Genomic DNA, 17,589 nt, shown 5'->3' on the forward strand with positions numbered 1-17,589 from the left:
AGTCCAAAACTTGGGGCAGTGAGGGGTGGAGGGTGACAGCTGTGCAGGGGCCTAGAAAAGCTGCTGAGTGGGGGCAGCCAAGGAGCCCGGTGCCTCTCCCAGGGGACAGGCTCCATGTCCCTTCCTCCCCTCCCTCCGCCCCCCCTCTTCCCTCCCTCCGTGCCGTGACCCGTCACCCCGGCTCTCCTCAAAACCCTGCTTGGGCTTGCCCTGCACAACCCCGCCCTGTCCCACCCCAGCCTGCCCTGCACAGCCCCTCCTCGCCCCACACAACCTTTGGGGAGCTCCACCACCGGAGGAGAAAGGGGGAGGCTGCAGACAAGAGATCATAGGAGGGGCAGAGCAGGGCCCACCAAGTTAGATGGAGGGGAGGGAGGGAGAGACCCCACAGGACTGGGGTCAGAGATGGGCGGGGAAGGAGGTTTGTGCAGAAACGTCGCCCTTAGTTGAAGTAGAAATCCTGACCCCATTTTACAGACCCCAGCTGTGTGTGGGGTGAAGACAAAAGAGGGTGTGAGGGAACTGGATGGATGGACAGCAGTGATGTTTAATTCATGGCCTATTTATTTTTATTTTTGTTAATATATTTTTATTGATTTCAGAGAGAAAGCAGAGGGAAAGACAGAAACATCAATGATGAGAGAGAATCGATCCGCTGCCTCCTGCATGCCCCCTACTGGGGGTTGAGCCCACAACCCAGGAATGTGCCCTTGACAGGAATCAAACCCAGGACCCTTTAGTCCAAAGGCCAGGGCTCTATCCACTGAACCAAACCATCTACGGTGATCGATGGCCTATTTAAAACTGCAGTAGGCTGAGCAGGGGTCTTACCACAATGGTGTTACCTGATAATGAGAGTGTCTCTCCTTATGTTGGTAATCAGAACTGCAGCAAAGTAAAGACACACCCATGGAGCCTACAAAAGGTTTACACACACACGATACAATTTACTTCGTGTGGCAGCTGAAGAGGTTGAGCAGAGCCTAGGAAGGACATGACGTCTCCAAGACCAGGGGCTAGAGGGAAAGTGCATGCTGAGCATTCCGCATTGTGAGTTACAAATCTATATATATAAGTGTCCGACCGAGCAGTGGACCAATTGGTCGCTATGACATGCACTGACCACCAGGGGGCAGATGCTCCCAACTGGTAGGTTAGCTTGCTGCTGGGGTCCGGCCAATCGGAACTGTGCGAGATGGGGCCGGACATGCTTTGGAACCCTCCCACGGTCCCTCCCCGGCCACTGGCCCTGATTGGCCCCAATCGCTGGCCAGGCGGAAGGACTCCACCCGTGCACAAATTTTGTGCACCAGGCCTCTAGCTCTTAGAAATTAAAATATGTTTACCTTCAATCCTATATTAATTTATCCCAGGCTGCTACATTTGAAAGTAAGACTAATATCTGAAATATATACTCCTTATATGTATCTTTTCCATTGTGTGCTTTGTGGCCAAAGTTATTTCTTCCTAGACTGCCTACCTCTAGCACTCTCCTTGCACTAGAGTACTTTTTATCTGCTAATGACCAAACTTATTAAATCAAAAGCCTTAATTGATAGATGAAGGCTTGAAGATGGCTCTAGGCCGCATAAGAATTAAAGTGCATGGGTGTAGAGATAGTTACCTTCTAAGAATTTATTGAAACTTACTTTTGGTTTTATAACTGTGCTATGATTGAAAATGCCAAAGATCTGACAACTGAATAAATAAGAAATTAACAATGCAGTTATCACTAAATAATCAATCTTCAGGATTGAAATACACTGCTATATACTATAAAATACTCTAATCATGGACTATAATTATTACTAATAATATTTAAATAACTCACCTGATTTCTTTTAGTCCTTCTCTCTGGATAACTTGAAGAATTTCTTTATGACTCATGGGTGTATTGGGATATTTTTCTAAGACCTGAGAAACAAGTATATAATAATAAATTATTTTTCTTATTGCAAGTTCTTATTCTTATTATAATTATATATTTAAGTATATTCCTCATTCTTATTAAAACTATGTATTAATTTCATCCAGCACATACATATCCAGAGATTTTTCATCCCTTATATTTTGGGATAAGAAAAGTGGAATATTAATGAAATATAAATAGGATCTTCTCTCCTTTAGTCACAAACAAGTCAAACCTGAAGCAGAAATAGATAAAAGGAGTATAATTAATAACTCAATTATTATTAATGCATAATATGAAATGTTTACTTTCTGTCTCTACCCCTACATTACAGGCCTACCTGTGTGCCTACTATAAGCACATTAAAGATTTTCCATCTTCACATTACAGCAAAGCCTAATACAGCATGGATTCTCAAAAATGCATAACCAAAACAAATTAAGCCGAAACCGGTTTGGCTCAGTGGATAGAGCGTCGGTCTGCGGACTGGAGGGTCCCAGGTTCGATTCCGGTCAGGGGCATGTACATTGGTTGCAGGCACATCCCCCGGTGGGGGGTGTGCAGGAGGCAGCTGGTCGGTGTCTCTCTCTCTCATCGATGTTTCTGGCTCTCTGTCCCTCTCCCTTCCTCTCTGTGAAAAATGAATAAAATATATTTAAAAAAAAATTAATACAGTTATAATGAAATTAAAATGGTACCTGTGTTCTGATTCTAATAAAAACAGAATAAGCCCAGTTTATTCTATCTCTCCCAATGAATATATACAACTAAAAACCTAAACAGAATACATGGAGCAGCTATCTGAGGACTCTGAAAATGGTAGCAGTTGGCTGGAGGGAGGAAACCACAACTAGAAGTACCTTGGGACTACTTAGCCTGGACTCAATGGCAGTCCAAACTCAAAACTGCACTCTAAGTGCAGACAGAAATGATTTCAAGGGAAGACTTTTCCTTTTTGGTCTGAAGAGCAGAGGGAGGACCCTCTGGGATTTTGTTTTGTTTTCCCTTTCTCTTGGCCCGTCCCCAGGCAATCTAAAGACAGCGGTTGTGGCAGTGATGATAGCAGCAATAGACAGACAGGGACCTAAATCTCCAAGAAAGGTCCCATGAGTGTGAAGAGATTCCTCATGGCTTATATTCCTTCTCTACCATCTTGCTGCGTGGCATAGAAGGCAGATGTGATTGTGGAAGTGTGTAGCAAAACAGAAATGACAGCTCCAGTTATCCAGTGACAGGACAAGGGAGAAGGGTCTCTAGAAGTCAGAAAGTGCAAAAGAAAGTAAAAGGAGCTCAAGAAAGAGATACCATAAAGTTCTATAAAAACCCCTGAGGTCACCCCAAACTATGCTTATGTGGCTCCAACCCTCAACATACTACTTATCTGGTTCTCAAAATAGCCACTAGGAGGCGCATATGCAGAACAGACCCAAACAGTATGTACCTGTCCAGGTTTTCCAACACCATTTATTGAAGAGACTATTTCTACTCTATTGTATGCTTTTGCCTCCTTTGTCAATAGTTCTATTTTCATACTAAATTTGTTAAAACTTACACTGTCACATTTACTGCAAATACTTTTCCAGTCTATTTTTCATCTTTTTATTTCTGTTGTTTTTCCACCGAGATTTCTATGAATTTCATGTATTATAACTGATTGGTCTTTTTTCTTTAAAGAATAATTTATTTCCCAGCTGGCGTGGCTCAGTGGTTAAGCATCAATGCATGAACCAGGAGGTCACAGTTCAATTCCTGGTCAGAGCACCTGCCCGGGTTACAGGCTCAATCACCAGTGTGGGGCATGCAGGAGGCAGCTGATCAATGATTCTCTCTCATCACTGATGTTTCTATCTCACTCTCCCTCTCCCTTCTTCTCTGAAATCAATAAAAACATATTTTTTAATTTAAAAAATAATTTTATTGATTTTTAGAGAGAGAGAGAAATATCTATGTAAGAGCGCAACATCATGCGGCTGCATCCTGCACACCAGCAACCCAGGAATGTGCCCGTGACTAGGAATCAAACAGGCAACCTCCTGGTGCACAGGACAGCACCCAACCGTCTGAGCCACACCAGCCAGAGCTCTTTTGTTTTAACATGTCTCCATTTAAGTGTACCTTCCCTCCCTTCAATAGCTTAATATTTTTCATGTTTTCATTTGACTCTTAATTTACTTATTTTTAACAGGAAAATGTGCAAAGACATAGTATGAGAAAAATGTAGAGACACACTAGAGAAACCAAAGAAGAAAAACTAGAGAGAAAAACAACATGGCTACATATATTTCTGAGCAAAAATACAGTATTCCATTACATTACTATTACAATATTATCAGTGTATTGCAATAATATTACTTTTATTTACCACAGGTTTAATGTAAATGAAAATACTAGTTTTATAAAAACATTTAGCTTAATTTAACCACAGGAGGGCAGTGTATATCAAACAAAATATTCCACTGGAACTGTTTATGGAACCATACTAACACAATTTTTAGAAACTACTTTGATAATCTGAATAACTGCTCAGCCCAGCCGGCATGGCTCAGTGACTGAGCCTGGACCTATGAACCAGGAGGTCACGGTTCGATTCAGGTCAGGGCACATGCCCAGGTTGCGTGCTCAGCCCCCAGTGTGGGCTGTGCAGGAGGCAGCCAATCAGTGATTCTCTATCATCATTGATGTTTCTCTCTCTCTCTTCCTCTCTGAAATCAATAAAAATATATTAAAAAATAAAATGTACAGATAAAAACATGAATCTTTATAATTTACTTCAGTGTTTTATGGCTTACTTGCTGTCCAAAAACCTTTAATTAGGTTAATCAATGCCACTGTAATGAATGAGGTCACCCAGGAAATACGCAGAATGACTGATTAGAGCCTATGCTACAGAACCAATATACCAATGTTTAAGAGTCAGAGAAAGAAAACTAGGAAATAAACTAATGAATGGCCAGAGAAACTGGAAGAAAACCAAAGAATATGGTGCCTCACAAAAGACAAACATTCTAAGAAGGATGAAGAGGTCAACAATGTCAAAAACTGCCTAGAAGTTGAGATAACAACTTCAAAATCCACTGGCCTTAGCAACAAGAAGCCTCTTAACTAGCTTTACAAGTTTAAATTCCATTTCATCAGGAGGAAAGAAATCAAATTTGAGGGGGTTAAGCACTGAATGGGAAGTCCAAAGTTGGCAACAGGGAGTTAAAACAACTCCTAGAAAAGTGAAGGAAATGTGGATTCAAGGAATTTTGTTAAATGGATTTGAACAAGTTTCACTGGACAAGGATAAAAGGAGACCGAAGTATCCTTAGCTATCCCAGCTTTCCCCATCCCAACATGAGAGGCAAACAGATGCAGACACAAATGAGACAAATCCCTTATTATCCGAACTTGTGCTAATTTGACACTCAGAAGCAAAATTAATTCAGAGGATGCAGTGTCCCACACCTACCAAGCTCACTATACAAACACTCACTGTGTGAATTCAGGAACTGAACAGAGAATAACAAGGAATACATGGAATTTAGACAGAAGAAATAATTTACAGAGCCAAATATTAGAAAAGGGAAGAAGGAAAAGGACCTGACCTGGCTGCTGAGCAGTATCTCCTGATCACTACCTCTGTCCTGAGATGCACTTCTCTGTGCAGCTGCTGGGACACCAGACCCTCCTTGTTTCCCTTCTGCCTCTTCACCAGCACTTTTCATTCTCCACAGTCTTTTAATGTTGAGATTCCTCAGGACTCTCTCGTCTTAATTTCTATGGCCCTTGGGCATTTCATCCTCCCATAGTTTCAAAAGTATTTATGCTCCTACAGCAGCACTCTATACACCCCCAGTAGTACTTATCACACTATATTTATTATAACTGCATTTTAAATCATCTGTCCTGCCCCCTGGTACATAAGCTCAGGAGGGCTGGGACCACCTGTCTTGTTCTTCTAGTATCCCTCGTGCCTATCTATGGGAGGCCTAAAACCTGTGATGGGTGACTGAGGAATTAGGAACACAGGCTTTAGACAATAATAATAAAAATGCTTCTCTCTATATATTTTTTAAACAAGAAAGATGAAAGGTAAGTGCAATTGCAAATAAGTTTGTAGATTCAGGAGCAGAAACTTGAATATAAGAAGTGGCTGAGAATATTTAAATACAAATCTATACAGAGAGGCAGCTTAGGAAAACCAGAGATTACATAGGCTGGCTTCGTAAGTCCAGGGGTAGTTTTACCGCAATTCTGAACAGCTCTAATCAAGTCATTCTGAAATAGTTCATTCCTAGCTTAGACTGTTTTTATCTGATTATCCAAGAAGTCCATATGTTATGTGAACTCCCTAGTTTAAGCAACAACAAAAAAAGTTCTCAAAACCTAATTTTCTCTGCCGAAACCGGTTTGGCTCAGTGGATAGAGCGTCGGCCTGCGGACTGAAAGGTCCCAGGTTCGATTCCGGTCAAGGGCATGTACCTTGGTTTCGGGCACATCCCCAGTAGGGGGTGTGCAAGAGGCAGCTGATCGATGTTTCTCTCTCATCGATGTTTCTAACTCTCTATCCCTCTCTCTTCCTCTCTGTAAAAAATCAATAAAATATATTTTTAAAAAAAACAACCTAATTTTCTCAAAATTCTGAAGAATTAATAACACTTAATGTTTTTCTAGCATTTAAGTGTCAAGTATACTAAGTGTTTTACATATATTAGCTCATTTAATCTTTACAACAAACCTATGAGGTAGGTACTATTATGACATTTTTTTCAGATACGAAAACTGAGGCACAGAGAAAATAAGTCACTTGACCACGGTCACATCAGTTAATACGTGATGGAGAACAAAATTCTTTGCTCCTAAGCCTTATGCTATATATACTCCCTCTCCATCAGTTACACATCCACACTACTCCTAAAATTAACTCTTATTTTAATGGACATTTACTAAGTACTCCTTAAGTGTCAAAAACTGGGAATACAAAGATGAACAAGAAACAAGTCCTGTTGTTCCTAACTAGGGTGGAGAAAAGATGGGAAAGGGAGAGATAGACAACTATAAATATGAGAAGAAATACTCAAAAAGACATAAAAAACTACAGAAACAAAGGTAAAGAACCTTTAATTCTTCCTATGAAAATTATGCAATATTTCAAATAACAGAAACTACAAAATAATAAAACACTTATGTACCAACTAACTAACTTTGTCAAATCCACAAAGAAAATGGAAGAACTTTCTGAAAAGATAGAAAGTTAGCAATTCTAACAGACAATAAATATGTAAGCAAAAAAAATATTTTTTAAATAGTGGTTTAAGTGCAATAAACAAAATAAAACAGGGTGATAAGGCTCATAGTAAATGAGAAGAGAGATAACTCTGAGCAGTCAGGCCTCAATGACTACCCAACATTTAAGCTGAGAACTATATGACACGTAGCCAGGCATGGTAACAAGAGTGGGCTTAATATGGAACGCTAGCTGTGTAAGGAATAAACTGTAAGGGAGTGTCAATATCCTGCAACACACACTGCCAACATCCTAACTTTGCTCATGCCATTCTCTGTATCTGACTTAACTTCTCCACTCCATTCTATACCTGAAAGTCTATCTGTCACCTAATAAAATGGCAAAAATTTTCAAAAGTGGAAATAGTCAATCCTTCAAAGGTTCGGTAAGACAGGCACACACATACTACCCAGCTGGGACAGTAAAGTGATACACCTTTCGGAAAACAATTTGGTAACATGTAACTTTAAGGGCTTTTCAAAGATTGATATCCTCTTACCCAATAACTTTTCTTCCAGCAATCTATAAAAGCAAAATAACAGAAATACATACAAGATCTAGGCACAAAGGTGTTCACTGCATTTATTATTTGTAACAATTACAAAAATAATCAAAATTCCCAATATTAAGATAATAAATCAATTTAACTCCCCCTCCCAAAGAGATCTCCAGTTCAATAGCAAAGCAGAAACCACAGGCCTCTTTATCTTTATGGTAATCCAATTAGACAATGCCTGAAAGAAGGAAGGAACTCAATAAATTATTTCTAAATTGAAAACAGTGATACATTATGTTGTCATTAAAGATATCTTTAATCAGCCTGCCTGGCATGGCTCAATAGTTAAGCATCGACCTATGAACCAGGAGGTCACGGTATGGTTCCCAGTCAGGGTACATGCCCAGGTTGCAGGCTGGATCCCCAGGGTGGGGCGTATAGGATGCAGCAGATTGATCTCTCTCATCATTGTTTCTATCTCTCTTTCTCCCTCTCTCTTCCTCTCTGAAATTAATAAAAAATATTTTTCTAAATGAAAAACTTGGTACTACATGCATGCACATGCATGCCCATGAACAAAATCTAAAGAAAACCAGGAAAAAAATATAAAACATATCACACAGAATAAGTTGTCATGAATCAATGAGAAAAACACCAACAATTCAAAATAAAGAACAAAGAATATAAAGAGAAACAGAAATACAAGTGTTCAGTAAACATCTAAAAAGATGTTTACCACAGTCATATAATCACAAATATAGAATCGAAATCAAACCAGCTTTTTTTTTACCCACTGAATTGACAAAGGTGAAAATGACTAAAAGTCTAGGATGTGGAGAGCAAATACTGTTATCCACTGCTGTAAAATGATACAACCCTTTTTGAAGCACAATTTGGCTTAGATGGATATGTCTTTGACCCAGCAATCTAATCTAATAATAGACAAATATGCAAATTGACCGCACCTTCGCTACACCTAAGCCACGCCCACCAGCCAAGCCACGCCCACCAACCACGCCCACCAACCAATCAGGACGAGTATGCAAATTGTCCCAACAAAGATGGCGGCTAATTTGCATAACAAGACAGTGTTGAAAGAAGCCAAGAGCTGCAAAGGGGAGTAAAGCTTCGAAGAAGCAAGCAAGCCAGGGGGCGGGGGGAGGAGAAGGGAGGAGCGAAGTCAGGGCCGTAGGCGAAGGGAAACGAAGGCGGGCTGGAGGAGAAGGCGGGGCCGGCGGCAAGGGCGGAGCGGAGGCGGGGCCGGGGCAGAAGGGAAACGCGGGCGGGCTGGAGGAGAAGGCGGGGCCGGCGGCAAGGGCAGGGCGGAGGCGGGGCCGGGGGTGAAGGGAAACGTGGGCAGGCTGGAGGAGAAGGCAGGGCCGGCGGCAAGGGCGGGGCGGAGGCGAGGCCGGGCCGAAGGGAAACGCGGGCAGGTTGGAGGAGAAGGCGGGGCCGGCGACGAGGGTGGGGCGGAGGCGGGGCCGGGGGCGAAGGGAAACGCGGGCGGGCTGGAGGAGAAGGCGAGGCAGGCGGCAAGGGCGGGGCGGAGGCGGGGCCGGGGGCGAAGGGAAACGCGGGCGGGCTGGAGGAGAAGGCGAGGCGGGCAGCAAGGGCGGGGCGGAGGCGGGGCCGGGGGCGAAGGGAAACGCGGGCGGGCTGGAGGAGAAGGCGAGGCGGGCAGCAAGGGCAGGGCGGAGGCGGGGCCGGGGGCGAAGGGAAACGCGGGCGGGCTGGAGGAGAAGGCGAGGCGGGCGGCAAGGGAGGAACGGAGGCGGGGTAGAGTGCAGCAGGAAATCCCATTGCAGGAATTTTCCTGCAACGGGAAAGCTAGTCCTATATAATAAAAGCCTAATATGCAAATCGACCAAATGGCGGAATGACCAGTAGAATGACCAGTCACTATGATGCGCACTGACCACCAGGGAGCAGACGCTCAATGCAGGAGCTGCCCCAACCCGCAGGCCCCAAGCCAGCCAAGGTGGGTGCCAGCGGGGGCCCCCCTGGTCGCCACACAGAGGGATGAAACTGGCACTGGCGGCGGGGGGCAGGGCCAGCGAATGGGCGGCGCCAGGCCAGCCAAGGTGGGTGCCAGCGGGGCCCGATTGCCCCGCCGGTTGCCCAACAGATTGGCCCTGATCGCCAGCCAGGCCTAGGGACCCTACCCATGCACGAATTTCGTGCACCGAGCATCTAGTTCCAATATAAAAATTATTATGACTACTAGAGGCCCGGTGCACAAAATTCATGCACTCAGGGGGGGGGATGTCCCCTCAGCCCAGCCTGTGCCCTCTCACAGTCCAGGAGTCCTCAGGGGATGTCCAACTGATGGCTTAGGCCCGCTCCCCCTAAGCCATCTGTTGGACATCCTTAGTGCTGCCGCAGAGGCAGGAAAGGCTGCGTTGAGCATCTGCCCCCGGTGGTCAGTGCCCATCATAGCAACTGGTGATTTGGCCATTTGGTCAATTTGCATATTAGTCTTTTATTATATAGGATAGTCTCACAAGGACACAAATATATATGTACAACAATATTTACTGAAGCCATGTTTGTAACTGAAAATGACCTGAATTCCAACTAAGTGTCCACTGACCAATGAATAAACAAAAGGTGGTATACACACACACATACAACATACATACACTTACAAAGGAAATTCTGCCCTGGCCAGTTTTGCTCAGTGGTTGGAGCAACAGCCCAAGAACTGAAGGGTTCCAGGTTTGATTCCAGTCAAGGGCACATAAACTGGGTTGCAGGCTCGATCCCTAGCTAATACTGAGGTGTATGCGAGAGGCAACCAATAAAGTGTCTCTGTCACATCGATGTTTCTCTCTCTTTGTCTCTCCCCCTCCCTTCCACTCTCTCTAAAAGAAATAAAAGGAAATATACTCAGGTGAGGATTAACAAAACAAAAAAAAAGGAAATTCTGACACATGCTATGACATGGTGGAACCTTGATGACATTATGCTAAGTAAAATAGGTGAATCATGAAATGACAAACATTGTATGATTTCACTTGCATGAGATATCTAGAGTAGTCCAAACTCATGGAAATGGAAAGTAGAACGGTGGTTGCCTGGGACTATGAGGGGAGATGAGAAATGAAAAATTAATTAATGTCTACAGTGTTTCAGTTCTACAAGATGGAAAAAGTTCTAGAGATTTAGTGTACAGTTCAGTAGTATTAAGTATAATAAAATGATTAAGACGGTAGCCCAGCCGGTGTGGCTTAGTGATTGAGCGTTGACCTATGAACCAGGAGGTCATAGTTAAATTCCCAGTCAGGGCATATGCCCGGTTGCAGGCTCAATCCCCAGAGTGGGGCCTGCAGGAGGCAGCTGATCAATGATTCTCTCTCATCATTGATGTTTCTATCTCTCTCTCTCTCCCTCTCCCTTCCTCTCTGAAGTCAATTAAAAAAAAATTTTTTTTTCAATGCAAACACCTAGCCCAGCATTTCCTAGCTATCCTGCTTTATTTTTCCCCATAGCACTTGCCACTAACATAATATATAGGGTATTTCTCTCCCTTCCTCTCTTTCTCTAAAAAATCAATAAAAACATTTAGAACACATACACACACACACACACACATACACACACACACACACACACACGTTTTCACTATGAGAACTGAAACAAGAAGGCAGAGCATCACACTTTTTTTTTTTTTTGAAATTTAATTTGGCGATATGAGGGGCCAGGCGGGAGGCCACCTCTAGTGGGAGGACTACCACTAGGCTCTGGCCTTGCTGTCCCTTTTATTGAGACTATGGGATACACCCATTACCCTTAAGCAGGATTGGGATACACCCATAGCCCTTAGGCAGGTAATAAGTGGGTTATCATATCAGTAAGGATTTACATGATTATTTGATGGGGAAGTTGCCTCAGTTACCATTGTCTCAATTAGATAGGGAATGGCTGGCTCTGACCTTTCAGAGCTTCAAGGTTGACCAGCCTTTTATATATTTTCTATTAGTGAGACAATGGTCGGTTTCCGGCATCTCCCCTGTTTCTTTCTTTTAAAAAATCTTGCATCTGTAGACCAGAAATAAACATATAAGAACAAAAAATGTTTGAGTCCCAATTTCAATGTCCAACAGTTCTGAGTCCAGTTTCAACGCCTAACAGTTCCTTATGTGTACATGTCAGTAATGATATTTCAGTTCTGGATGGTGGACAAGTGGTGGTAATACAGGTCCAACCCTCTCTGGTTTGGTCCTGGGCAACCTGCAATGATGCACAGCTGCTGACTGCTAGCATGGCAAGGCATCGTCAGCGTCTTCCATCTCTGGACTGTTTCTCCTCTTTTCTTTAAGGCTGGAGTATTCCTGTCAATTCCTCTCTGTTGCAGGAATCCGCATGGTCAGAGCATCACCTTGCTCGATCTTAGCAGGGACCTCAGCTGGAAATGTTGGCATCAGGTGACTCAATTTTTTTGCCACTCTGCACATGTCCATGAATGACCACAAAAAGTGTCATACGCATTAATTTGGGGTTAAGAGTCAATTTTAGCAAGTAGGTGAATTCACCAATACTGAGTATCAACTATAAACTCTTTCAGGAAATAAAATTGGGAGGAAGAATGCCCAGCTTTTTTTATGAGGCAGCATTATTCTGATATCAAAACCCAGACATAGTCCAAGAAAACTACAGATTAATATCCCTCATGAACATAACTGTGAATGTCCTCAACAAAATATTAGCAAATACAGCACAATATATAAAAAGTATATTATACCACAACCAAGCGAGATTTCATTCCCCCCTCCCCAGGAACACAAGGCCAATTCAAAATTTGGAAACTAATGTCATCTACCATACTAGTAGTCTAAAAATTAAAAGCAAGTGATTGTATCAATGATTCAGAGAATGACACATAAAATACTTCTTAATACATTAAGAAAGCAGATTAGAAACAGAAAGAGATTGATTACAACTACATAGAAAAGAAAACTATATCAAAGACTAGAAGTCCCAAATGTTAAGCTATACTGTGTCAGATGATGGTGACTTTTTTCTCTACTTTTCCAAATTAATTTAATTTCTGTAATTTAAATTATTCATGGAATGTTTGTGAAATAGGAAACCTATGTTACATATTACTATAACTAAATTTATTTTAAATTCAACATCAGTAGAGCAAAAAATAACACACCAATCCTAACCTAGAACCAGCCAGGGCCCATCCTTTTAATTCAGAGAGTCCTGCTCTAACCCTCAAAACCTGTCTACAACTAATAAATCCCACAAATGGCCCAATTAGATTGAAACACAGATGTTATCACCTACATTAAAACTCCCTATGACTCTTAGAATAAAAATACTTGTCAGCCCGACTTCTATGACTCTCCACATTTTGGCCCAAACCTACCTTTTTTGGTCCTATTTTTCACTACGCTTCACAATACTCCAAGGTAAATTAGCTATGCATCAAACATACCTTGCATTTTTCAGTCTTCCCTCTGCCTGGAATGCCTTTACCCATACTCACCTCTAAATGTTTTAACCATCATCCCTGACTACACAGGTCAAACCTCTAAGACCAACCCTCACCGAGTCCCCCTCCACCAAATTTCAGTATTATTACTATTTTGCTATTATACAGCCCCAACACAAATTTACTTTATGATTATGTTTTATTACAAAACTTAGGTGAAAACAACTCAAATTTATCTGTTTCTGTGTGGAAGGATTCTGGACATGGGTTAACTGGGTTTTCTGTTTAGGGTCTCACTAGGCAGGTTTCAGTTCCTTTCTGTTGTGCTGGCTCTTGGCCAGCAGTCACTCAGCTCTTAGAGGCTGCCTGCCATTCCTTGCCACATGGTGTTCTCAGGGGCAGTTCCCAAAGAATAAGTCAAGAGAGTGGGGTTTGGTACAGAATCTCCTAAAGCAGGAAAGAGACGGGTTCCCAAACTTGTTTACAGCTAGTTTAAGTCCCTGTGTGGTTACACACTGACCTTCAGAAACAAGTGGCAAATGGTATCCCTGAGGTTAAAAGGCTTTTCGTTAGTAGTCTCAAACCTCTGTGAATCTTTGCTAAGAAATAACCTCTTTACAGTATATAGTTTTCTCATTAGGAAATATAAAATAATCCATATTTATTAATTTTTCAACAATATTAACCGTGTTCACAACATACTAGCCATTATAAAAAGAACTTTTCATACATTCTCATCTAACATCCCAAATGGTAAGTTCTACTATTATCTCTATTTTAAAGTTGAGGAAACAAAAAACTTAGTATAAATCTCTGTAACTCCAAAAGTGGTCCTTAGACCAAAGCACCAACATTACCTGGGAACTTGTTAGAAATGCAGAATTTCTGGCCCGGCCGTTGTGGCTCAATGGTTGAGCGTCAACCCATGAACCAAGAGGTCACTGGTTCAATTCCCTATCAAGGTACATGCCCAGGTTGCAGGCTGGATCCCCAGTAGGGAGCGTGCTAGAGGTAGCTGATTAATGTTTCTCTCTCATCAATGTTTCTCTCTCTATCCCTCTCCCTTCTCTCTCTCTAAAATTCAATAAAAAAACATATTTTAAAAAAAAGAAATACAGACTTTCTGGCTACACAGCAGACCTACTGAATAAAAATCTACATTATAGCAAGCTCTCCAGATGATTCTTATACACATTAATGTTTGTGCACTTGTTTAAAGAATTTTCCAAGCTGACATAATAAATGTTAGAACCAACATCAAATCCAGATTGTTAAGGTTATTCCCAAATTGCTATGAAAAAGTTTTTTATTCCCCATTATGTCTTTCATGGGTAATTAATATTTATAAAACTTCTTTCCATTATTTTTTTAATAATCCATTTATTTTACATCTATATGTGTATGCACACACACACACAACACACACAAAAAAGAAAATATTTCCTACATATTAATATATTTCATGGTACCATCTGCATAAACTTACAAAATTTGTCAGGACCACTAAAATCATATAGAAAAATAACCACTATAAATCAATAGTAATATATTTAAATCTTACGTTACTATTTAGAAATAAGTCACTAACATTAAGCACTTTGAAACTGAATATGGCTAAACCAGCTATTAAATAATTCAGATATCAGAGGGTTAAAGATTCAGAATGATTTAGGCCATCCCAAGCTGTGAAACCCAATGAAAATCCATTCTAAATGTAGTATCAACTGCTAAATGTCAGTAAACCAAAGAATCTTCCAATGAAAAGTCTTTTACAACATAATTTTTACTAAAAGTTGGATCAAATTACTCAGAAGGCACTATAATTAATAATGTTTAGTGTCCCCTGAGGCCCAGGACCGAGTACATGTGCATTCACCATTTAACCAGTTTTAGTTTTGTCAAGCAAGATCAAAAGTAAAACTTATCAGAGAATAACGCAAAAGGGTCTTTGGAGGCAAATACCCAGGTGGGACTTGAAATAATTTTCTTTCACAAACAAGACAGAAATACTCCACCTGTTTTCCTGACAAACAACACTTAATATAGTTGACTAACTTTACTTAAATTGTATTCTCTTGAAAGTGAGAACAATGTCTTCTTTTACCTCCAATTAAAAAAGATTAAGCCCTGGCCAGTGTGGCTAAGATGGTTGAGTGTGCCCTCTGCTCTGAAAGGTCACCAGTTCAATTCCTAGTCAGAGCACATACCCAGGATGCAGGCTCAATCCCCAGTACGGGGTGTGCAGGAAGCAGCCAATCAATGATTCTCGTTATTAATGTTCCTATCTCTTTCTCCTTCTCCCTTTCTCTCTGAAATCAATAAAAATATATTTTTTAAAAATAATAATGAGCCGAAACCGGTTTGGCTCAGTGGATAGAGCGTCGGCCTGCGGACTGAAAGGTCCCAGGTTCGATTCCGGTCAAGGGTATGTACCTTGGTTGCGGGCACATCCCGAGTAGGGGGTGTGCAGGAGGCAGCTGATGGATGTTTCTCTCATTGATGTTTCTAACTCTCTATCCCTCTCCCTTCCTCTCTGTAAAAAAATCAATAAAATATATTTTAAAAATAATAATAATGAGTTTATATAACTTTAATAGAAACTCAAAGTTTAAAGCAAGTAATATTATTGTATTTAAGTCATATTTAAAGAGTTCAAAAACTGCACCTATGTTCACCTTTGTATTTTTAATTCTAAACTTTCTAAATAATTTTTTCCTTTACAAAAATAAAGTTCAAAAACTTAGTACATTCAATTACCTTTTAAAACACTAAAAAATGCCTTAACCAGTTTGGCTCAGTAGATAGAGCGTTGGCCTGCAGACCAAAGGGTCCCAGGTTTGATTCCAGTCAAGGGCACATACCTTGGTTGCAGGTTCCTCCCTGGCCCGGGCCTTGGTTGAGGCTCATGCAGGAGGCAAGTAAATCAATGTGTTTCTCTCACACCGATGCTTTTCTCTGTCTTTCTCTCTCTCTCTCTTCCACTCTCCCTAAATATCAATGGAAAAATATCCTTGGGTAAAGATTAACAAAATAATAATAATGTAAAAAAAAATTAAAACACTAAAAACAGCCCTGGCCAGGTGGCTCAGTTGGTTGGAGCATCGTTCCATACATCAAAAGGTTGCAGGTTTGATTCTTGGTCAGAGCACATACCTGGGTTTTCAATTTTAAAAAAGTTACTCATGGTAAATAGATTGATATTTCTCTCTCTCTCAAATCAATAAAAAACATCCGATAGCCTCAGGTGAGGATTAAAAACACACACACTAAAAACATGATAAATCAAACTGCACTAAAAATACCAAATTTCATAATACTAAAAACTATGATGGCCTCTATGAGACATGGAAAGAAAAAATACAGAACCAAAGGGGTTTCAGAGTTTATTCTGTAAAAAGGACACAAATAGCAGGTTTTAGAAAAACCTACTGGTCAGTTCCCTATAATTGTATCTTCCACATACTGGCCTCTTTCCAGACAGTTTTTGTAATGAAAACATAATGCCCTTTCACCGACAGCAAAATTGCACAGCCTTTTAAGGGTGGATAGATTCCGTGGATGATGAAACAGCAAGGACTTCTGCACATCTGACCTTATTTTCTCAGCTTCTGTCAGAATTCTAGGAGATGCAGCAGCAGCATCTTTCACAGAGAGGTTTAACTTGTGTTCAAAATTAGATTTTGATTTTTTTCTTCAATGAGTTAGGAGCATTGTGGTACATAAGAACAGGACAGAAGGAGGGATGGACTAAAAAAAATAATACAAAATTCAAGAAGCAAAACACAGGGAAACTTTACTTTTTTGTTTTTTATGGCAAGATGTAAGATCACTCAAGAAAGTGTTGCAGCAAATCATCTAGCAGACAGACTTGCAGATAGCAATTTCATAAATGTTGAAATATAATTTTGTCAATTATACCTCAATAAAACATAGTTTTTGTTTTAAAAATCATGGATCAGCCGAAACCGGTTTGGCTCAGTGGATAGAGCGTCTGCCTGCGGACTAAAAGGTCCCAGGTTCGATCCCAGTCAAGGGCATGTACCTTGGTTGCGGGCACATCCCCAGTGGGGGTTGTGCAGGAGGCAGCTGATCGATGTTTATCGATGTTTCTAACTCTCTATCCCTCTCTCTTCCTCTCTGTAAAAAAATCAATAAAATATATTTTTTTAAAAAATCATGGATCAGCCTGGCCAGTGTGGCTCAATGGTTGAGCATTGACCTAGGAACCAGGAGGTCACAGTTCCATCCCAGGTTAAAGGCACATGCCCAGGTTGCAGGATCAATCCCCAGTAGGGGGCGTGCAGGAGGCAGCAGATCCATGATTCTCTCTCATCTATGTTTCTATCTTTCTCTCCCTCTCTGAAATTAATAATTATATATTTTTTAATAAAAAATAAAAATCATGGATAAGAGCAGTTTCTCAATCTTTTTCAATTTTTTAAAAAACATTTTTTTAGCCTTAGCTGGTTTTACTC

The 17,589-nt window shown here is 41.2% G+C and overlaps 1 protein-coding gene across 1 annotated transcript in view; it reads right to left on the minus strand.

Annotated features, from left to right (window-relative positions):
- Positions 1-17,589, minus strand: part of ASXL2 (ASXL transcriptional regulator 2) — an 84,374-nt gene that overhangs the window by 59,070 nt on the left and 7,715 nt on the right. Inside the window, exons 2-3 of the mRNA XM_054727887.1 lie at positions 1,832-1,914; positions 1,625-1,627 (exon numbers count right to left, since the gene is read on the minus strand). Coding sequence (XP_054583862.1) covers positions 1,625-1,627; positions 1,832-1,914 — 86 coding nt within the window. The remainder of the gene's footprint in view (positions 1-1,624; positions 1,628-1,831; positions 1,915-17,589) is intronic.

This window comes from Eptesicus fuscus, chromosome 16, assembly GCF_027574615.1.
Source record: "Eptesicus fuscus isolate TK198812 chromosome 16, DD_ASM_mEF_20220401, whole genome shotgun sequence".
NCBI classification, from domain to species: domain Eukaryota; kingdom Metazoa; phylum Chordata; class Mammalia; order Chiroptera; family Vespertilionidae; genus Eptesicus; species Eptesicus fuscus.